At 49.5% G+C, this 22500-nt stretch overlaps 2 protein-coding genes across 3 annotated transcripts in view; both read right to left on the minus strand.

Moving 5' to 3' along the window:
* Positions 1-6: 6 nt before the first annotated feature.
* LOC133124183 (C-terminal-binding protein 1-like) lies at positions 7-20090 on the minus strand. 2 transcript variants are annotated; one of them, XM_061235149.1, is made up of 11 exons: positions 19827-20090; positions 18352-18450; positions 17949-18083; positions 9479-9633; positions 8562-8706; positions 7405-7611; positions 5788-6002; positions 5479-5609; positions 4614-4741; positions 2972-3089; positions 7-1568 (listed from the first exon to the last, which is right to left on the minus strand). In XM_061235149.1, the coding sequence occupies exons 3-11, from the start codon at positions 18004-18006 to the stop codon at positions 1379-1381; spliced, it is 1347 nt and encodes a 448-aa protein (XP_061091133.1). In that variant the 5' UTR covers positions 18007-18083; positions 18352-18450; positions 19827-20090; the 3' UTR covers positions 7-1378. The 2 variants fall into 2 exon arrangements, with proteins under 2 accessions (XP_061091133.1, XP_061091134.1); XM_061235150.1 differs by lacking the exons at positions 17949-18083; positions 18352-18450; positions 19827-20090 and adding an exon at positions 14126-14310.
* Positions 20091-21058: 968 nt separating this feature from the next.
* LOC133123085 (protein FAM53C-like) overlaps positions 21059-22500 on the minus strand; it is an 11378-nt gene continuing 9936 nt past the window's right edge. Inside the window, exon 4 of the mRNA XM_061233352.1 lies at positions 21059-22368. Coding sequence (XP_061089336.1) covers positions 22078-22368 — 291 coding nt within the window. The 3' untranslated portion in view covers positions 21059-22077. The remainder of the gene's footprint in view (positions 22369-22500) is intronic.

Genomic DNA, 22500 nt, shown 5'->3' on the forward strand with positions numbered 1-22500 from the left:
TCTGTTTTTTTTTTTAAGCCTGCACTCTGTTCTGTTTTGGATTTTTTTTCTGGTTTAGTAAAGAACTCTAAAAAACTGTACAAAGACTAAACGATCTAAGAGTACATTCAATATCTGTTACTGAGGTACTGCAGAGTGCCCTGGAGACAGAACAGCGTTCACAGTTAAGAGTCGTGTGTGTGTGTGTGTGTGTGTGTGTGTGTGTGTGTGGGTGGGTGTGTGTGTGTGTGTGTGTGTGTGTGTGTGTGTGTGTGCGCGTGCGAGCGTGAATATGCCTGTGCGCGTGAGTATGTATGTGTGAGCGTGCGTGAGTATGTTTGTGAGCACGAGTATGCGTGTGTGTGTGTGAGTATGCGTGTGTGAGTATGCGTGTGTGAGTATGTGTCTGTGAGTATGCGTGTGTGAGTATGCGTGTGTGAGTATGCGTGTGTGAGTATGTGTGTGAGCACGAGTATGTGTGTGAGGGCGTGTTTCAGTCGGGCTGCTTCTTGAATAAAAAGCAAAACCCTCCACAGCCACAGAGCCCACATATGAACCACACCAGGCCAGACGGGCAAAACATGGAACAAACCAAAAACACCACTACCAGCACATCACACACAGACATGTGAGAATGTGTGTTTGCATGTGTACTCGTGTGTGTGTGTGCGTGCGTGTGTAGTAAACACATGACGTCTCCTGGTCGTTGTGATGGAGGGAGGAGTAAGGCAGAGCAGGAGGAGCAGTCACACTACAGAGCTGAAGCCAATCCTGATTGGCTGCCAGAAAGGGGAGGGGGGGGGGGGGGGGGGGGATGGCTCACTGACTGCCTGCGCTGCTAATCGGTAAGAAAAGAAAAATCAAAGAGATTAAAAAATGTTTGTGTAATATCCTCCGTGTTCGTTTTTGAAATAGAAGACAGGTCTACCACAGCCTGACGGATGTAGGCCACCATTTTGGGTCTGTCCCACTGCACTGTTAAAAGCTCCGAGCCTGGAGATTCTCCTGAAATATGAGCGTCAAAAACATTGTCTGGACCGGGGGATAATTCAGCAAAATTCAGCAAAAACGGCAAGAGGTTAAAAAATGTACAGCCGAATCCTGAAGAGTTATTGCTCACTGCCGAGGGAGGGGGAGAGAAAGAGAGGGGGACACAGAGAGAGAGAGAGAGGAAGGGGAGAGAAAGAGAAGGACACAGAGAGAAAGGAAGGGGAGAGATGGAGAGAGATATCACAGATGTGTCACTCTCAGGTTGCTCTGTGTTCTGGGGGGGTTGCTTGGTGGGGGGGGGGGGGTGGAGGTCGGACCAGTTTGAGGGGGGTGGGGGGGCGCCAGTGCCAGTATCTGCTCTTCTGAAAGGTGGAGGGCGTTTCCGGGGGTGACGGAATGTGCTGGGCCGCTATTGGTCGGCGGGGATGTCTCTGTCTGCCTCGGCCTTGGAGGGCTGGCCGGGGGAGGGGGTGTGGGGGGGGTGGGACACGGGGGCGATCCCGTGGGCCAGGGGCAGGGAGGCCGAAACGATGCCCTCCACACCCGCCCCGGCCCCCGCCAAGGCTCCCGCTGTCACCCCGATCAGCCCCGCCGGGAACCTGGGGGGGAGGGGGAGAGGGAGAGGAGCTCATTACACAACTTCACAACCGGCCACCGGAGCGACGGACAGCTGAAGAGATCATCCTGATCACCGTGGCCAGTCAGGTTTTCCACGACAGCAGCCACCAAACAGGCAGGTAACCACTTCACCTTTCACACTGTGGGTGTGAAAGGTGAAGTGGCAGGTAAAATGGCTGGCGATTATTTAAATCCAAATGCCACTCTGACGAGTGGGCGAGACGGAGTTAATTTGAGTAAAATATATATAAAGGGCATCATCAGCAACACGGGTCTGAATACATTACATTATTACATTATTGGCATTTTGGCAGACGCTCTTATCCAGAGCGACATACCGTTGAAGAAGACAATCCTCCCCTGGAGCAATGCAGGGTTAAGGGCCTTGCTCAAGGGCCCAACGGCTGTGCGGATGTTATTGTGGCTACACCGGGATTAGAACCATGGACCTTGCCTGCCCCAGTCATTTACCTTAACCACTATGCTACAGGTCGCTTTACCATACTGATGTCTCGGTATTAGTATTTACAGACATGGGCCATCTAACCTTGTGTACTGGACCTATATTCATGGCCTTACAACCAATCGTATGTGAATTGTGCCTCATCTAACCTGTTCAGTAGTTTGGTCTATGACCGTGATATGCATGCATATACTGATTTGTGCATCACTTAGGATAAAAGCATCTGCTAAATAAAATGTGATGTGATGCAACAATAAAACAATACATTGACACTGATGGTTTCAGTTAATTTCATGCCTTGCACATGTAAATCACTGAAGCACGAATGCAAGATAGCTGTGCTAAGCACAAACTAAAATACATTTCATTACTGGCATTCAGCAGACAGGCTAATCCAGAGAAATTTACACAAATGCAGCATTTCTGCGTAGCATTCATTCATGCACCTGGATTAAATACGGAGGTGCTTAACCAGAATTACATTTGTATATTATACTAAAGTAAATCAGGTTGAGCACCTTTAGCTCAAGCATACAGCAGCAGTGTCCTACCCTGGTATCAAACCTGCAACCTTTAGGGCACAAGCCCAGTTCTGAATACAAACTCTGAACACATATTGAGTCCTTGAGTCCACAAAAATACTGTAATAACCTGTACTTGTAGATCACAGGTGACAATGTGCATGGCTGTAATTCTCCTTTCTAAGCTATGAAGAGTAGTATTTGTTTGGATTCAAATACTTTTCTACGCTCTACTGAGCTTGTCTGGAGTACTGTATGAACCTATGAAACACTCTCAAAAAGTGCAAACCCTGCCTTCTGGTCCTCCCCGGTTGGCCCAATTGCACCAGGCAAGAACAAATTGAGCACCGAGAAGTATTTGAATGCAAAACGGTTACAGAAAGATAACGTATGGACTCACCTGTAGGCCCCCCCGTTGAGCTCTGTGTGCAGGGCGGAGGGTTCCACACTGGGCCACTGAGAGGCGCTCATCAGATACTCCTTATTCACGCAGTTCTTCAGACTGTCCGGGATCCGGCCTGGGGGAGAAGAGCGGGCGGGCTTTCAACACGGCGAACGTTCGCGGCGATTCAATCTGTTTATACCGTCTAATTGCATTTAGTTCCACCAACGCCTTTTTAATACAAATGGATGCCACTTAGGTCTAACGATGCTAGCTAGCTGATTAACGCCTTACGTGGGATTTTTTTAAGTGTATTGATAAAATGCATTCTAACAATAATTGTGAACTTTTGTTCTTTCTCTGACCGTTTTTTAGCAGCAGTTTTAGCTCATTATTCTTGTAAATCTGTAAATCCTGCTCGCCACAGGGGGTCGCTGTGGTTAAATAACGGGAACATGCGCGAGGCCTCTTCTCTTCAAACAGAAAAAGACGTTGAGACGAAACGTCACTGACATCTTCGGGGTGTGTTTTGTACCGTTTGTAACAACAATGTAATGTGATAAAGGTTAAACATACATATTTAACAGATATCGCGAAGTATCAAGTGTAATGAGTGGATGTGCTCGTTTTAATCGAGTGAAAACTGTTTTTCCCATTACCGGAAAGCGGTTGGCTTGGCACGATTTCTAAATGGGACAAAATGGCGTCCATATTTTTCTTATCTAGCTAGTTGGAGCTAGACTTGCCCCTTGACACATTCTAATATTAATTTAATGTTTGACTTTAAAAAGGGTATAATGGCTAAACCTGATGTTTAGAAATGCTAATGTCAAATATGTGTACCGTTCTGTAGATACTAAATTAGCTGTGTGGTATTGTTGTTAATGGGAATTGCTAGTTTGATTGCTAAACACGACTACAAGCTAGCTTGAATGCTAAGCATAATTACTAGCTGAATGCTAACTGTACTTACTGTTAAGGGATGAACTGTTATATTTATATATATTCTTTTTTTTTATAGTAGTGACCACGTTGGTATTGAAATGTGTTAACCAAAGGGGGATCTAAAGTTCACTGTAACTAAAGCAGGGAAAATATAGCCTACCTGCAAGTTGGTAGCTTATTGCACATGTCAGTGGTGAATGATAAAATACTGTAGCAAACTGTTGGTTTTAGTTATGTCAACTGAGAAACATTACATGCCGTTATGTGTACAAGAATGTTTCTTTCAGGTGTTTTGTATTGTTAACTGGTAATTAACTGTTGTATGGGTCTCTCATACCCGTAACATTACATCACGCTAATGGCGAACATAAAAGTTAGAAAATTTTGGTGAACGTTAGAACATTTGCTGTCTTGAACATTTGCTGTCCATTTACCTGTGTACCTGTGCAGGTACATCATTCATTCAGCTGTGTACCTGTGCAGGTGTGAGCGCGCCCACGCAGGTGTGAGCGTACCTGTGCAGGTGTGAGCGTACCCGTGCAGGTGTGAGCGTACCTGTGCAGGTGTGAGCGTACCCGTGCAGGTGTGAGCGTACCCGTGCAGGTGTGAGCGTACCCGTGCAGGTGTGAGCGTACCCGTGCAGGTGTGAGCGTACCCGTGCAGGTGTGAGCGTCCCCGTGCAGGTATGAGCGCACCCGCGCAGGTGTGAGCGTACCTGTGATGGCTCGGCGCACCTCCCGGGCGGCCTCCTCCCGGGCCTCGATGCTGGCCTGCTCGCTGTACCAGGACGTGTGGGGGGTGCAGATCAGATTTGGAGCATCCTTCAGCGGCCCCTGCGAGAAGCTGAGAGAGAGAGAGAGAGGAAAAGAGGGAGAGATGGAGAGATAGAGGAAGAGAAGGAGAGAGGGGAAGACGGAGAGAGAGAAAGAGGATGAGAGAGGAAGAGAGAGGAAGAGGTAGAGACGGAGAGAGCAAGGTTAAACTGTGTGAGTGTTGAGTGTGCTCATGCATGTGTGTGTTAGTCAACTTAAGTTTTTATATTTGGCAGCCTTGACAATGTCCACAGACTGGTGGTTAGGGGTCTGCAGCTGCAGGAATGTCAGTATTGTGAGCCAAGCAGCTCGCAAGATACTGCTCCATGTGCGCAATAATATGTAGCCGCCATATTTGGAGGCGGCGCTGCTTCCTGTACCCCTAATAATCCTGCAAGTGTCCATGTCATTATTCTGTACTGTGTGTCTGTAGTGTCCATGTCATTATTCTGTACTGTGTCTGTAGTGTCCATGCCATTATTCTGTACTGTGTCTGTAGTGTCCATGTCATCATTCTGTATTGTGTCTGTAGTGTCCATGCCATTATTCTGTACTGTGTCTGTAGTGTCCATGTCATCATTCTGTACTGTGTCTGTAGTGTCCGTGTCATCATTCTGTACTGTGTCTGTAGTGTCCATGTCATTATTCTGTACTGTGTGTCTACAGTGTTTATGTCCTTTATTGTCACTTTGGTATGTGGACATGAATAAAAGTATTAAATGTGTGTGGGTGTAGATACTGGGTGTAGCTTCTCAGAGTCAGGCTGACCTGAAGGGCTCCGTCTCGTGCACGTCCAGGGCGGCTCCCCTTATCCGACCCTCCTTCAGGGCCTGGGCCAGGGCCTTCTCATCCACCAGCCCCCCCCTGGAGGTGTTCACCAGGAACGCACCCTGACGCATCTGCACGCAACATTGCAGGTTAATACACAACACCACCCCACACGACACCAAGTTTACCAGGAACACATCTGCACAATACACGTTCATTCTCTCTCGCGTACACACACAGACACAGTGGTTGTGTTCGTTCAGACTGCAGTGTAGGGACACCCACATACGGGTACAGACACAGACGCACCTGTTTGATGGTGAAGTCGTTGATGAGATGGTGGTTGTGTTCGTTCAGACTGCAGTGCAGGGACACGCAGTCGGAGTGGATCAGCAGGTCCTGCAGGGTGGCCATCCTTTGCAGGCCCAGGGACCTCTCCACTCCGTCAGGCAGGTATGGGTCGTAGAAGATCACGCTGAACCCGAACGCTTTCGCCCGCAGGGCAACCGCCTGACCCACTCTCCCTGCGGGGGGAGGGGGGACAGAGTTACAGGGACATGTCCTTACAGACCAGAAAAACGCCAGCGTGTGGAATCAGTAGATACTTCTTTTCTAATAACTACCATTAGCCTAGCAGCTATCCTGCTAACTACCTAAATCATGAAATCATTAGCCTCTGCGGCTAACAGCAGCTGCTGCTAATGCCCGTCAGGTGAACTGCACACAGGTAGGCCTATGGGCAGGTATTTTAGAAAAGCCTAAATCAGAGGCGTCAGACAGCAGTCCTGGAGGGCCGCAGCATCTGCAGGTACTTCTGTTTTCCTTTCAATCAGCAGCCAACTAACACCTCAATAACAAGGTGTGTGGACTCTCTGGCCAATCATGAACTGAAATAAATAACTTGTGCTGAACACACCAAAAACCAGCAGTTACTGGTGCTCTCCAGGACTGGAGTTAGATCTGCAGACGCTGCGGCCCTCCAGGACTGGAGTTAAACCTGCAGACACTGCGGCCCTCCAGGACTGGAGTTAAACCTGTAGACACTGCAGCCCTCCAGGACTGGAGTTAAACCTGTAGACACTGCGGCCCTCCAGGACTGGAGTTAAACCCGCAGACACTGCGGCCCTCCAGGACTGGAGTTAAACTTGCAGACACTGCGGCCCTCCAGGACTGGAGTTAAACCTGCAGACACTGCGGCCCTCCAGGACTGGAGTTAAACCTGCAGACACTGCGGCCCTCCAGGACTGGAGTTAAACCTGCAGACACTGCGGCCCTCCAGGACTGGAGTTAAACCTGCAGACACTGCGGCCCTCCAGGACTGGAGTTAAACCTGCAGACACTGCGGCCCTCCAGGACTGGAGTTAAACCTCCAGACACTGCGGCCCTCCAGGACTGGAGTTAAACCTCCAGACACTGCGGCCCTCCAGGACTGGAGTTAAGCCTGCAGACACTGCGGCCCTCCAGGACTGGAGTTAAACCTGCAGACACTGCGGCCCTCCAGGACTGGAGTTAAACCCGCAGACACTGCGGCCCTCCAGGACTGTAGTTAAACCTGCAGACCCAGCGCCCCCTATAGGACTGGAGTTAAACCTGCAGACACAGCGCCTCCTATAGGACGAGTTAAACCTGCAGACACTGCGGCCCTCCAGGACTGGAGTTAAACCCGCAGACACTGCGGCCCTCCAGGACTGGAGTTAAACCTGCAGACACTGCGGCCCTCCAGGACTGGAGTTAAACCCGCAGACACTGCGGCCCTCCAGGACTGTAGTTAAACCTGCAGACCCAGCGCCCCCTATAGGACTGGAGTTAAACCTGCAGACACAGCGCCCCCTATAGGACTGGAGTTAAACCTGCAGACAGCGCCCCCTATAGGACTGGAGTTAAACCTAGAGGTGACATCATTTACGGGACCTCCCCCCCCCTCACCGAGGCCGATGAGCCCCAGCGTCTCCCCGCGGATTCGGGCGGCCCCCCCGGCGACCTCGCGGATCTGCTCCACGCTGGAGGCGCGGGTGCCCTCGCGCAGGGCCTGGTGCATCCAGGTGACCCGCCGGTACAGGTTCAGCACCAGACACAGAGCCGTGTCCGCGGTCTCCTCTACCGACGAGGCCGGGACGTTACACACCGCGATACCTGGGGGGAGGGAGAGAGAGAGAGAGGGGGAGAGAGAGAGTGAGTGTGTGAGGGAGAGAGAGAGTGAGTGTGTGAGGGAGAGAATGAGAGAGGAGGGGGAGAGTGTGAGAGAGAAGAGGGAAGAGAGAAGAGGGGGAGAGTGAGTGAGAGAGGAGGGGGAGGGGAGAGAGTGAGTGCGTGAGGGAGAGGGGAGAGAAGGGGAGAGAGTGATTGTGTGAGAGAGAGAGAGGGAGAGAGTGATTGTGTGAGAGAGGGGGAGGGAGAGATAGGTGCACCTTCAGCCTTTAGGACAGACAAACCATCTGACATACAGCACCTGTCACTCAAATATCAAGCCCAGAAACAAAATACAAACGGACAAAATTAAACGGACAAAATAAAACTTTCCCTCCAACCCCAACAAAGCACAGCAACAGCTAGAGATCTGGGCCAGGTTCAGCCCCGACAAAATTGTACCAAAGCGTTTATTTAAACAGAAATGGTGGCGCGTTGAAAATCCTGTTGCAAACCGTGGGCAGACTGACTGACAGTACCGTTTGCTCCTGTGGTGTCCGAGCAGGCGTTCTCCAGCCTTTAAAGCACAGGCCTACATCATCATTGATTTGAGCTACACCCCTGACACACCCTCCTCCGAGAGCAAACACACCTCAAAACGTTGCACACCGTCGGGTGTGAAACACATCTTTCAACACAGAACCCATGGCAAAACATAGCAAAACGTTTTCCGATTGAACGTGCCCCAGGTTCAGCTGACAAATTAGGGTTGAAATGAAAACCCTACAGGACTGTAGATCTCCAGGAACAGGGCTGGTCCCTGCCGGTCTGTCTGAAAGACGATTGGTCGGCGCCGGTCTGTCTGAAAGACGATTGGTCAGCGCCGGTCTGTCTGAAAGACGATTGGTCAGCGCCGGTCTGTCTGAAAGACGATTGGTCGGCCGAGGCTTGCTCACCCAGCTCTGCCGCGGCCTTGATGTCCACGTTGTCGAAGCCGCTGCCGATCCGGACAATGATGCGGAGGCCTTTGAACTTGTCCAGGTCGTCCCGCGAGAGCGTGATGGTGTGGTACAGGAGCGCGCCCACCGCCTCGTTCAGCACCTGGGGGGGGTGGGGGCCAGGTGGGACCAACGTTATTTTCCACTTAATTCACACACAGAGAAAGCAGGGAGGCTCACGGATCAGACGTGCGTTCAAGTGTTAAGTGAATGTCCGGCGACATAATCAATTTATTGTGGGCGTTCCACAGAACTTTAGCAGTGAGTGCACTCTGCGCTCATCCTGGGAAGCTGAAGCCTTTCTCTGCTGGAGGCATCAGCAACCCGTTAGCACGTCGTAAAACCAACAGCCACCCTACATTTTTATCTCACCCCCCACAGTCTTGAGAAATTTCACGCTTGCTCCGATTGCCACCCACAACCCCCCCCCCCCCTCCAAGCATACGATGGTCGTTGGCCAATGGACACCTCCAAGACAGTGGCAAGGCAGACAGGCCGACAGAAAGAGAGAGACAGAGAGGGAGGGAGGGAGGGAGGGAGAGAAAGAGAGGGAGAGAGAGGAAGGGGGGAGAGTAATTGAGAGAGAAAGAGACAGAGAGAGACAGACAGACAGAGAGAGGGCCAGACAGAGAGAGAGACAGACGGACAGACAGAGAGGGCCAGAGAGAGAGAGAGAGAAGGGGGGAGGGAGAGAGAGAGGAAGAGGGGGGGGAGTGTAATTGAGAGAGAGAGAGAGAGAGAGAAGGCGGGAGGGAGAGAGAGGAAGAGGGGGGGGGAGTGTAATTGAGAGAGAGAGAGAGAGAGAGAGAGAGAGAGAGAGAGAGAGAGGGTCAGACAGAGAGAGAGAGAGAGAGAGACAGACAGACGGGCCATACCTTCTCGTGGATCTCCTGGGTGGACTGCGCGTCGCAGAAGGCCACGGTGGCCACGTCCTTGAGGATGGGCATCTCCACGGTGCAGTCGCGCCCGTCCAGCAGGGCCACCAGGGGCCGGGGGTGCATGGGCCCGTTCAGGATGGGGGGGCGGATGCCTGGCCACGGACCAATCAGAGACGCACAGTCACCGTCACGCTCACTCAAGAATCAAGACTTTCAATAATTCACAGACCAATGACTGGCCAAGGACCAAACAAAATAACTAACTTTGAAAAATATTGATTTATTTTGGGGGTTTAGGACAGCGTCTCCATTAGGGTTGAGGTGAATTCCCTTCCAATTAATGCACGTCAAGAAATAAAATAATTTCATGAAAATTCACAAACGTGAATCAAACGGCCAGCTTCGCAGACATGGACTAAGCCTCGTCCAAGAGTAAATTATATTTTGAATGGAGAATCTCTACTGAACTTAGTCCAGGACTAAGTTTAATCTCCGCGAGAGTGAAAACAGGCATACATCCATTTTCTGAAACGGATACGAGTGCCAAACCTGCGCTCCAGAGAAAATGAAGAGGGGGAGCAGGTCCTGAGAGAGAGTCCTCTCTCAGAGATGAGGCTGTAAAACCGCTCTCTGCTCTGATCCCCGTTTGACCTTTTGTCCTTCAGCTCAGCTGGTTTAGCATGGGACATTCTGGACCCCCGCCCCCCCCCCCACACCCCACCCAAAGCGTTTGGGACCAGGCCCCGGTCATCTCAGGCCAGAAGAGGGAGGGAGGGGGGAGGGAGGGAGACTGAACAAAGCCTCTCTGCTCTTCCAATTGAGTGGGCCTGGCAAGAGTTTAAGTCTCTTTATGAAATCCCAGAACAACGTCATCTCTCACTGCCCCCAGCCCCCCCACGCACCCCCCCAGGATGACTCAGAACACTAATGAGGAGTCCCTGATCTGTGAACCACACCGCCCGCCCACCCCACCCTAAAACAGCCAGGGCCCCTATCTGCCCCAGGGGTGGAGGGCAAACAGTGAGTGGGAGGGGCAGATTGTGGGGTGAAGGCTTCAGTCCTGACCCAGTTTCCTCTGTCTAAAGGGCTTGAGAACCAAGAAATACAAATAAATTAAACTACACCGCCCCTGCTACTGTGCCTGTACACACACACACACACACACCATTAAAATGTGCTCACACACACACTCGAGGCGCAGACACACAAACAATTTCAGCCCCTTTTTTTTTTTTTTAATGCGATTCTGAACAATGACGTATGAATTCCCAGTTAGATTCATGATGTCATCAGCATTTATTAAAATAATATAGTAACCATGCCAGGCCACCCGGGCCAGCACACAGGACACCCGCGGAACGAGCCCTGCCTCAGGCACAAAGCCCCAGACCCGTCTGTGATGAAGGTCACAGGACTGATGACACACAGACTCGCTAACCTGATTGTGGCAACAGACAGACAGACAGACAGACAGGACCATTGTCCCTCAATGCTCACGGTGTTTCCCCCATCCCTCCTCTCCTCCAACCAATCTACTGCTGCAGTTCATCTACTCATACTAAGACAATGAGGACAGATGTCTCTCGCTCACACCACACACGCGCACAGGGAGACACACACACACACACACACACACAGGGAGAGGAGGAGAGAGAGAGAGAGAGAGACACACACACACAGGGGGAGAGAAAGAGAGAGAGAGAGACACACACACACACACACACACACACAGGGAGAGGAGGAGAGAGAGAGAGAGAGAGAGACACACACAGGGGGAGAGAAAGAGAGAGAGAGAGACACACACAGACACACACACAGACAGACACAGGGCGAGAGAGAGACACAGACACACGGAGAGAGAGAGACAGACAGACAGACTAAGGCACATGACTGGGACCCAGAAGGTTGGTGGTTCAAGCCCCAGGGTGGCCACAATAAGATCAGTGCAGCCGTTTGCAGGCCCTTAACCCTGCATTGCTTAGTCCAATCAACTGCTAGTTGCTTTGGATAAAAGCATCAGCAAAATAACTAAGAATATAATAAGTCTCAGCCAGTCCTCTCCCTGACATTCCAGTTAAGAAGCAGATGTGCTTCTGCACCCTGGAATCCATGACGATTCTTACAGTAATAGATCTCTACGCCAGTACATACTGCACACGCATCTTCCATCACGAACACTGGCTCCAGCTTCTCAACTCCAGGTGATCTAATCCCACAGACTCTCTCAGGTGTGGATGGCATCCTTCCACATCCAAACACAAGGCACTGGAAACCAAGCTGAAATAGGGCTACACGAGTTGAGAAAAAGGAAATATACACTACGTGTTATCGTTGCTGAATATGACAATGCCAATATGAGTTGCGATAAATTAAGAAATACTGAAGCGTGCGCAATTCTGATGTCTTTCCGCTTTAGGTACACGGCTAACATTGACTATTCATGGTCCGGAGTCTATGTCCACTGGGTAAAAAAAATAATAATTAAATAAAGGTATGCACCATTTCCAAAATGCTTTTATTGAACAAATTGCACATGAACAGCGAATCAATTTAACAGAACATAATTTAAACAAATGCTATCTGTCGCAGTCTTTTGCAATGTGTTTATCTTGCATGTTCAGATCTTGATAAGAAATACACGATATGTCATGCAGCCCGAAGCTGACCTCAAGGTCTTCAAGTCGACTCACTGTTTTATTTTAAACTGCCCCTCTCCCTCCAGAGATCATCACCCCTGCAGCTACTGAACCTGAATCTTTCACTGGAAAACACGAAAGCATCCAACACCGCGAGAACAAAGGCGCTCTCCAAACCAACGTCAAATTTCTGAGCGCAAGTCTGGGCTGATGACCACAGGAGGGTACCGTACAAACTCCGCCCTGTACACACGCGACCCATTTCATTTTAGGGTGCTACGGTTTGGCTTCCCCGCCACTCCCCGAACCGCCCCCAAAACACACACACACACCATTTCCGACAGACCGGGCCCGGGGGGGGGGGGGGGGGGGGGGAAACAGGACAGAAGGACCAGGGTGCACAGAGCCCTGCAGAGATGTGCAGCATGAGGGCTGTTTCATACTCCTGTGGAGGACATAAGAATGGCTCTGTGTAGGGGTCACGGGGGGGGAGGGGGTCGCGGGGTCACGCACGGCGAATGCAACGGTCACAGACCACGCCTGTAGCGAAGGCGCGTACCTCTCCGAGAATCTGAAAGTGCATTGTTTAGCAACCACTGACTGCCCACGTGATGATGATCGGTTGACTGCGACGTGACGCGACGTGGAATACGGGTCAACCACGTTACAAACAAATAAGGAAACGGTTTGATGATACCGGCATACTTTATCAAAAATATTTATACATTACGGTAGAAATCTCATTGCACGGTCTGCGCAACAATGCTCTGCCCGTTCACAACGTAAATCACAAAAACTATGCTGAAGTGTGAAACTGTCACAGCCACACAGAAGAGCCTTCAGGAAGCAGAGCCGCGCTACAGAGCCCCGCTACAGAGCCCCGCAGCAAAGGACCGCTACCTACACCCAGGAGGCATTGCCACACCGGAGCAACTGGAACCATAAATAATCACCTCTCACCCCCAGCAGACACCCCACCCCCACCCCCGTCCAAACAGGTGTTTAGAGCAGGGCAGGCGGGGGGAGGGACACAATAATTAAGGGGGGGGGGGGGGGGGGGCTGTTGGAGCAAATACAGAAGCATATGTTGAGCTCCACACAACAGAGACTCACAGCACAGCAGATTCAGACAGCCAGTATATCTGGGGTGAGTGGGGTCAGAGAGAGGCAGAAAAGCAAATGTTGGAGTTTCCAGCCTCTCTCTCTCTCTGCCCCCCCCCCCCCCCCCCCAATTTCAGCCACCGTCCCACACAACGCAGGAATCTACGGGTTCAGTTCAGCGCAGAATCATGCTAGCGCTAACGCTGCCGCCAACACTACCGCCCAAACCCCGCCATGAAGCGCCGGCCCTTTAAGAAAGCCAAAAACAACGTAAACCACACCCTCTGGACAAAAACAGCGATAAATCAGCACATGAAAATACAGTGCGCCAGCACACCACACACTGAAGCTCTGGAAGAGGACAGAGGTCCAACGGACGGGAGAAGAGAAGCCCCACAGCCACCAGAACGCCCGTGTGTGTGTGTGTGTGTGTGTGTGTGTGAGAAAGAGTAAGAGACTTTAGGGGAAGAGGCTGTACACAAACACACACACACACACACACACACACACACACACACACACACAAAATGCCATTAATTCGGTTCTATCCTCTTTCATTTGCCACTCTCTCTCTCTCCCTCCCTCCCTCCCTACCTCTCCCTCTGTAGCTCTGCGAGAACACCAGCGATTGCACAGAGGGAGGGGGGGGAGGGGCTGGGTGTGGCGAGACCTGCAGTACCCCACCCTGCCTTAGCCACACACACCCTGCCTCAGCCACACACACGCACACTCGCTCAGTCACGCACACACGCACGCACACTCTCTCACTCTCTCTCCCTCTCCCATTCTGACACACACACGTCCTCAGACTGCTCTCCATTACAGCAGGAAAGGTGCCCCCAACCCCTCCCCCACAGACTGACCCCGCCTTCCCCAAAACGAAACCCTTTCCCAGCGATATCCTAACCTTGCATGCTGCAGCTGGGCGGCCGTCTTCCTCCTTCTCCCTCTCTCTCTTCCTCTCTCTCACTCCCTCGCTCTCTTCCTCCGTCGCTCTCGCTCTCTCCCTCTCTCTCTCTCCCCCCTCTCCCACTCCCTTTCCTCCGTCTCTCTCTCTGTTTCTCCCTTTCTTTCCTTTTCTCTCTCTCTTTCTCTCTCCTCCCCTCGGTCAGTGGCAGAGTGCTCTTGCCTGGCAGAAACCAGGCGCACACCCAGTCCCTCCCCCCACACCCCGTCCCTCCAATCGGGCGCAAGGCCCGTCTGTCGTCGGGCCAATGGGCGCCAGCCTCATCAGCATATGTGGGCGGGGCCAGGGCGGGAGCTGGAGGCTGTTTTCCGTTGTTGTTTAAAGAGACAGCTGGAGCATTTCCCCTGGCCTGGGTGACCCTGCCGTCAGGAAAGCGCGCCAGACCTCTCCCTCTGTCTCTCACTCGATTCAATTCAATAATGCTTTATTGGCATGACTGAATCAAACAGTATTGCCAAAGCAATTCACAACTAACAATAACTGATAAGAAATTATTAATACAGTACACTAGAGAAATAATAATAATAATAAAAAATTTACTAACACATAACCAAAGCCACACCTACAGACAATGTACAAGTTAAATGACAAACACAAATACGGACAGAAATAAAAACTGGTCCAGATAACGGAGATGGTGCCTGACTGGTTGCCCCTGGTTTAGCATCGCAGCCAATGTCGCACATTCAACCTCGGCTCAAAGCTTCTGAGAAATTACTAAACCGCGTAAGGTCTTCTGCCTTTTTTTATTTTATATTTTTGTATATAAACAGGCACAGAATTCAACCACAACAGCAAGAGCAAAGACAACACAATTTACAACCGAGGGAGTAATCACAAACACAAAAACACAAAAAAAAAAAACGACACGCCATTATTAGCAATGACTCTTCGTTAGAAACGCATCAAATTTTTCATAAACTGTAACATGAACAAGTACACTGGGAACCACAAACGCACACCGAACTGCTAACATGCTCCTGGAGGTGCCTCTGTCGTCCGTGATGAGTGGGGAGCTGGTACAGCCGTCTCACACACACCAGCTCTCTCTCTCTCTCTCTCTCTCTCTCTCTCTCTCTCTCTCTCTCTCTCTCTCTCTCTCTCTCTCTCTCTCTCTCTCTCTCACACACACACACACACACACACCAGCTCACACACACCAGCTCACACTCACTCACACACACACTCACACACACACTCACTCACACTCACACACTCACACACTCTCACACACACACACACACACACACACACACACTCACACTCACACTCACACTCACACACACTCACACTCACACACACTCACACTCACACACACTCACACTCACACACACACACTCTCTCACACTCTCTCTCACACTCTCTCTCTCACACTCTCTCTCTCACACTCTCTCTCTCACACTCTCTCTCTCACACTCTCTCTCTCACACTCTCTCTCTCACACTCTCTCTCTCACACTCTCTCTCTCACACTCTCTCTCTCACACTCTCTCTCTCACACTCTCTCTCTCACACACACACACACACACACACACACACACACACACACACACACACACACACACACACACACACACCAGCTCACACCCGTGGGAGTGCGTGTGTGTGTATGTGGTACTCACAAACACCAGCACTTCCAACATCGCCCTGTGCGCTATTAATACAATGTGTGAATGTATGTGCGGAGCGATAAGACAGCTTCTTTATAGACTTGCTGACAGCATCAACCGCTTCAATCCTCAAATGCAAAAAGAAATATCAAATCAGCCAGAATACAACCGCTAGACAGGGCTAGACTGCCAGTCCCCATTAACCCCAAACCTCCATTTCCTCCCACACAGAGAGCACCTTAAAAGGTTCATCTCAGATCTCATGCAGACCGAGCAACTGGAATAAGAGTTCAGAATAAATAAATTGAACTATTTTATAGCGATACATGAAGTATACAGTTCCGCTTTGCGAACAATGCATAGCTGTTTTTATAAGTATTTAGGGCATGCAATGTAAACCATAGGGAATGTGACAGACAGCACTCATTAGCATGTCAAGTGTCAATTCAACACTAAAAGAGTACATATGGACCAGTGTTGATTTGACAGTGGACATTTTACTGTGTGGATACTGCCACCATGTTTTATATAGCACCATAGTAAACTTCACCAATCATGTTTAACATGGCTCCTGACATGACTACCAATATTAACAACCGAGTGCGTGAGAGTGTGTGTGTGCATGACAGAGTGTGCGAGTGCGTGTGTGAGTGAGTACGCACATCAAGCCAGAACACACAGAAATAATCTCTTACATTTGTAAGTTATGGCAGCACTGTATGAAAAATACATCCACCTCACAGGGTAGATTATTCAAAAAAATAAAAAGATGTTTGAAAGCAGGTTTTTCATCCCATGGGCTACATCTTAACTGCAGGGTAAATCTGGTAAACCTTAAAACCATTTAATTGTGCAAATTGCTATAAACAGATCCCAAATACAAAAAAAGGTGCAAACTGTATGACGCACCAGCTGCAGTAATGGCTCAAAACAAACATGCATGTTGTTACACGAGCATTTCCACAGCGGAATCCGTGCCGATCCGACTGACAATGATCTCTGAACATCCTCACGACTGCTAAACGCAACTGATAACTGTTATTTGTATCTACTGATATTGATTATTTCGTCAAACCGTTTCTTACTCTAGGAACGTAAACCATTTGAGGGCAATCACCGGCTTGCGGCTTGTCTACGAAAAGGTTATTTGGTGGGGCAGGGAACAAACCCCAAACTACAAATTAGCTATTACACTGACAACCTTACTGGTTGTTAGCTAGCTTGCAAACATTAAAAAGAAATCCTGTCAAAGCCAGACAAAGCAACCTGCACAATGATCACTGGGAACGCACAGCTACCTGCAAAATTAGCTACAGAAACCTACCGTGTTACAACGCACCTCCTAGTGTGACATGAAGGGTTCATGGTTACACAGTTTCATGTTTCTTACGTTTAAACCTTTTTGTGGTCTTCTGTGATGGTGCCGTTGCATTATGAAGACTGCCGCTTCGCCTCAGAACAGCTCTTTAGGCTGCGTGTCCAACGCTCACCTGCTTTCATTGGCCCAATCGCCATTTGAAGCCAATCAAACAAGCCCGCTCTCTCATGCAGAATCACAATTTAGAAGCTACAGCCACAGCCTGTACCATAAAGTATCCTCTACCATGTCACATAACGTACCCTCTACCCGGTCAACCCTCTGAAGCAGGGGTCCCAAACCTGACAGTCGACATGTAGTAGCTTACATTGACTTACCTTAAACTAAACTTTCTCAACCACAATTATCGTCATCCACCCCATTGGCAAATCAAATCCCACAGCTTGGAAACACCTGCACTAAAGGATTGTGCTAGTAGGTGGCACTTTGGGGGGGGTTAAACTCTCATTCACACTGGGGCAGTGTATTATACCGTTCGGGAACTGGACTGGGAAGCTGAAGATTGCAGGTTTGATTCCAGATAGGACACAGCTGTTACGCCCGAAATCGAGGCACTTAAGCTTCAGTATATATTTAGCTGGACAAATGGATGCTTTGCACAATAAAACACTCAAGTACTGGAAGTCAATAAGTGTCTGCTAAATGCCAGTAATGTACGGTACAGTAATGTACTGAAAAACGACTGTCAAAAATCAAACGGCACAATCAAGCGCGCAAGTGCTAATTTCAGGAGCAAGACTTCCGAGACTTTCTCCGCTCGCGCGAGCGTGCCTGACCTTCACAGATGCGGTCCAATCTCTGCCGCTTGACTTTGTGCTTGTCCATCAGAGCCATCAACGGCTAGGGCAGTGCCGTACAGACCTCTACACAGCGCCTCACTCAGGATGGGAGGGGGCAACAGCAGCAGAAATCTGCAAGGGGGGGGGGTCACAAATTCAGCCGATGCCCCAGGATATTCCACTTTCTAAAAAGCACCAAAATATAGGCTCCCTCAATTTCAATTCAATTTTATTTGTATGACCTTTTTTTTCTCTCTTACAGAAGACGCTTTACAGAAAAATACTTAAAATGTGAGAAGCTCATGAATCGATTAATCATTTTTAAACGCTGCATGAACACTACAACAACGTGCGATAGGATCTCTACACGCAAGGGCAAAGTGCTAGACTTCATCCTCACCAGGAAGACGATGCTGTCGGTCAATCTGTCCGTTCCTCTGCGTCTGTCAGTCTTTTGCCAATCAAGCCTGGCTGTCCATGCCGTCACAGCAAATCGGGTCTGTTAACGCAAAAAACAAAAGTGTCAGTAGGCATGCAACGGCAATTTACCTTAAGAAACTGCCTTAATGATTTCATCAGTTATCAGAGTAGAGTGAGCACCTCGAAATACACGAGGCCCCCACTAATTTAATGCCGCATGCAAAAATGTAATCTAAAAGACTGTGCTGTAGATAACCCAGGCGGTGAAGGTCCCCGAAAAAATCGATCGCAATCCCATTACCACCCCTGCTTCACCTCCTTTCCCAGATTCTAGAAACGAGTCTATCAAGACTGAACCGCATGTATTTTCACTGACGTGACACCACACAATCATCTTCAACGTACTTAGCGGTAATTAGCGGCTTCTAGCAACATTAACTGGCGAACTCCGAGACAACTTCTAAATATTAGCTTCCTGTGGAACTTTTATGACAGAAAACTATACAGCGTAATTCGGTGCACAAATTACTGCTGAGCAAAATACAGACAGATTTTCAACATATGTCCGTTGATGTTCTTAGACCCAGTTAGCCAGTAATAGGCTATTGGCTTGCTAACGGTAGGCAATTATTTCACCCTGCATTAGCTCTACTCGGTCCCGACTTGCTAGCAAACAAAGTTGTCCCTACAAAACAAAGCTAGCGAGTTAAGTTACGTTGCAAACGTTAGACAATTATCTCACCAGCGATTCAGCCAGCTATACACTCAGTCCTGACGTGCTCGGAAACAAGTTAGTTCTAGTTGGGTCACGTTATTCTGTGTTATTGTTGTAAATGCTAGGCTATGTAGCCAACTCCTCCTTGACTTTAGCTCGCTAGCTCGTAGCAAGCGAAGATCTAGCTGGCTAGCTAGCAAGTTTGCGAACGTTAGCCAGACCAGCTAAATACTACAGGTAGTTCGAGCAACTCTTTTTAGTTTTAAATGAGCAAAGTTTCCAGATAAACTACACGACTAACACCATAGCTAATACAAGCTTAATAGCTACTTAGCTAGCTAGCCATAAATTATATTGTATTACTTTTAGCTAGCTAGTGCCAACTAGCCAATTCCCAACGCTAGCTAGCTCTACGAGACTCACTGTAACGGTATAATAACAATCGTTAGCCTTTACATCGAGATAAATGTGCTAATAATGTTCATAATGTATTTAATTGTCAATGTAAACGCCGAATAGCAACTATTGCTATTGTACCTAGCGGGCATGACAAACATGAGCCCACAAAGCTAGTTAACGTTAGCCTGCTAGCTAGCTAGCTATCCAGCGGCGTGTGAGGGAGGCACAGAGGAAGCCCATTTCTCTATCGTAGGAAATAGTGGCGCAAAAAAAAAAAAAGTCAAATTGCCTTCCTCAAAAATACAACGTGCAAACTCGGTCCATTTCCCCCGTGGCCTTACCTTACATATGGTTCGGACCGCTGCAAGCCAGAGCAAGTCCGTGCTGCGCGTTATTTACTCTGGGAAACGTCTCTCGGCTGTGACGGGACAATGTGAGTGTGTATGCAACCGTCCCCCGTCTCCTCATCGCCATGAAAACTGAAAAGGAGGAAGCAGTCGGTTCACGGAGGTCAGGCCGCTGCAGACGACTGCGTGATGCGGAAAGAGCGGAGCTGCAGTCGGCACTGGAGACGGACGGGCGCCCACATGTCAATTGGAGGTATTGCGCGCCAGGCCGAACAATCAAGAAACGTTAATCGATTTTGTGATTAAACGACAGCGAAGAAATTGTGTTGAAGTAACATGCAACCAAACCCGCAAGACTGAAATACAGCACTTCGTTTTTCTTTGATGAGATTATTTATGTTTGAGGCAGAACGTGTCGTGCAACTACATACGAAATTATAAATAAAAACTCAACTGCACTCACACTGTTCTTCAATGACATTTTACGAGTATTCTCAATTTACTCCCAGGCAAACATATTTGTGTAACGTTAGCGACTTGCCATGTAGTTTAAATTACTTTATAAATTCATCAAGCTAAGTGTAGTTGCTCAGAAAGTCCACAAGAGGTCAGTATACAACCTTGCATTGTACACACACTGTCAGAGCATGCCGACCACGTTACTGTCCGAAGTGTTTTAAAGTGGCATTTTGCAACTCCAGCAGCCGTCAGACGAAGCCAGTCCTTACAAAGAAACTACGCTATCAAACGTAGACAGTGAGTGCAAGAACTTTGTTCGCCGTTTGGCCAAGGCCAAATGGTGAATGTTTATGTTGGAACCTTTGTGGAAAAACAAGTCCAGGACGGCCGTAGGAAACGTATGGCTTCGTCACCCTTCGGAAGGGAAGATAGCCGCCATACTGTGCGTACCTCCCCTCCCCCAGACCTTATTCAGCCCCCGCTGTGACCTCGCTGTACACTGGAGAGTGGTACATGCCACAGACTTGCTCAGGGACTCACTCCAACAGTGGAATAGATTAGAGCGTTCACTCCTTCACCTGCTGTTTCAGACCGTTACCCTGAGCTAACGATGCAGGGGGAAAAGCTACTTTCCTAAACCCAATCCAAAAAAGGTCCATGTTTCACGCCTGCCCCTCCCTCTCCCTCACACACACACACACACACACACACACACACACACACACACACACACACACACAATAATCTTGCCACACAACATGTTTTTTTTTTGTAAAATTAATCTCTAATAAACTTTATTTGTACACAAATTGTGTAAGAGGAAATTTCCACCTTGTAACACACAACAGAAATCACCTCAAAGGCCACCGCCCCCAAAATTCCAAGTGGTTTCTTCAAACACGGAAAAAAGAAACTTTTTAAACAAATGATCACTGTACAATACAATATTACTTTGTGCCCTACAGAATATGACTGCAGCATCTATCAACGTATTTATTTGAACCCCTTTTTTTTAACGATGCTTTCCATTTTTCCTAAAACTGAAAAGTTTGAGTTGCAGAGATCATACAGATTAATAAAGCGTTACTGAAAGTCCGATAAAACCATTATAACCACTAAACCTTTCCCCCAGATGTAGTTTGCTGGTTTGAAAAATAAAACTGTTAAGGCTTATGTGGATACGAACGGATCTGGCAAGAGAGGGCTGCAGAAAGCTGTGCAACTGGGCGCCATCTTTGTGCATCAAAAACAAACACAAACCCCAGCAAGCTTTCATTATTGTGTGTGCGAGCACGTTCTCTCAGCCCAGAGAGAGACTGGGGAGCCAGCGGCCAGCCCTCACTGACGAGTTTACACACACACACACACACACACACACACCCATTCCTAACGCACACACACACACACCCATTCCTGACGCAGACACACACCCACACACATCCATTCCTAACGCGCACACACACACACACACAAAACCCCATTCCTAATGCACACACACACACACGCACACAGAGGCTTATTCAGGGAGGGTAGAGGCCATTCAGCAGCTGGCCGCTGGCTCTGGAATGTAATTCTGCTGGGTGGACACGTCTGAGGCTACCTGCGCTAATCGCTAATCATCATCGCTGCCATGGGCTCATTGGTCATGCGTGTTTTCTGCCCGTGGCCCCTCCAGTTTTGGTCAGCTGGGGGGGACAGCTGTGTTCCTGAGAGAGCCCCCGCAGGGGGGGTGCGGTGGGGTGGGGGTGCTGAATGACAGTGGTATTCAGCTGTCCTGTTAGCGGAGCTAATTCTCCTCGATGAGGGTCAAGTCCAGTTCTGTGCAGTCCCTCTCAAAGAGGCACTGCGGAGGGCCCTCCAGCTCACTCTTCCTTCTCCCTCCATCCTCCTCCTCCTCCTCCTCTTCCTCCTCTTCCTCGCTCTCGCTCAGAGGGCAGATGCTGGTCCGCCCCAGCCCCTCGGCTGGGGAGAAGATGCTCCGGAGGTCCCCCGAAACGAGCTCCAGGCCCATGCAGAGGCCCCGCCCGCAGGCCCCCGAGACCTGGCCCCGGCAGCCCAGGGGATCCCCGCTCCGAGTCTGCGAAGGGAATGGAGAGAGCGGGGGGGGGGGTCAAAGGTCGCCCTGTGATGACAACACTGCAGTGGGTCAAGGCTGGCTATCAAAATGCCCGCCCGACTGCTACAATCGCAGCGCTGAAAAATGAGACTT

Source organism: Conger conger, chromosome 3, assembly GCF_963514075.1.
Source record: "Conger conger chromosome 3, fConCon1.1, whole genome shotgun sequence".
NCBI lineage: Eukaryota > Metazoa > Chordata > Actinopteri > Anguilliformes > Congridae > Conger > Conger conger.

Bases quoted from the DNA above. Each gene is read 5' to 3' on its own strand.
- LOC133124183 (XM_061235149.1), bottom strand. From the start codon at position 18,006: ATGGCTCTGATGGACAAGCACAAAGTCAAGCGGCAGAGATTGGACCGC. The intron at 4,742-5,478 runs GTCAGCCTGACT...TCTCTCTCTCAG, and splicing joins CACGAGACGGAGCCCTTCAG to CTTCTCGCAGGGGCCGCTGA. The intron at 1,569-2,971 runs GTGAGTCCATAC...CCTCCCCCCCAG, and splicing joins CTCAACGGGGGGGCCTACAG to GTTCCCGGCGGGGCTGATCG.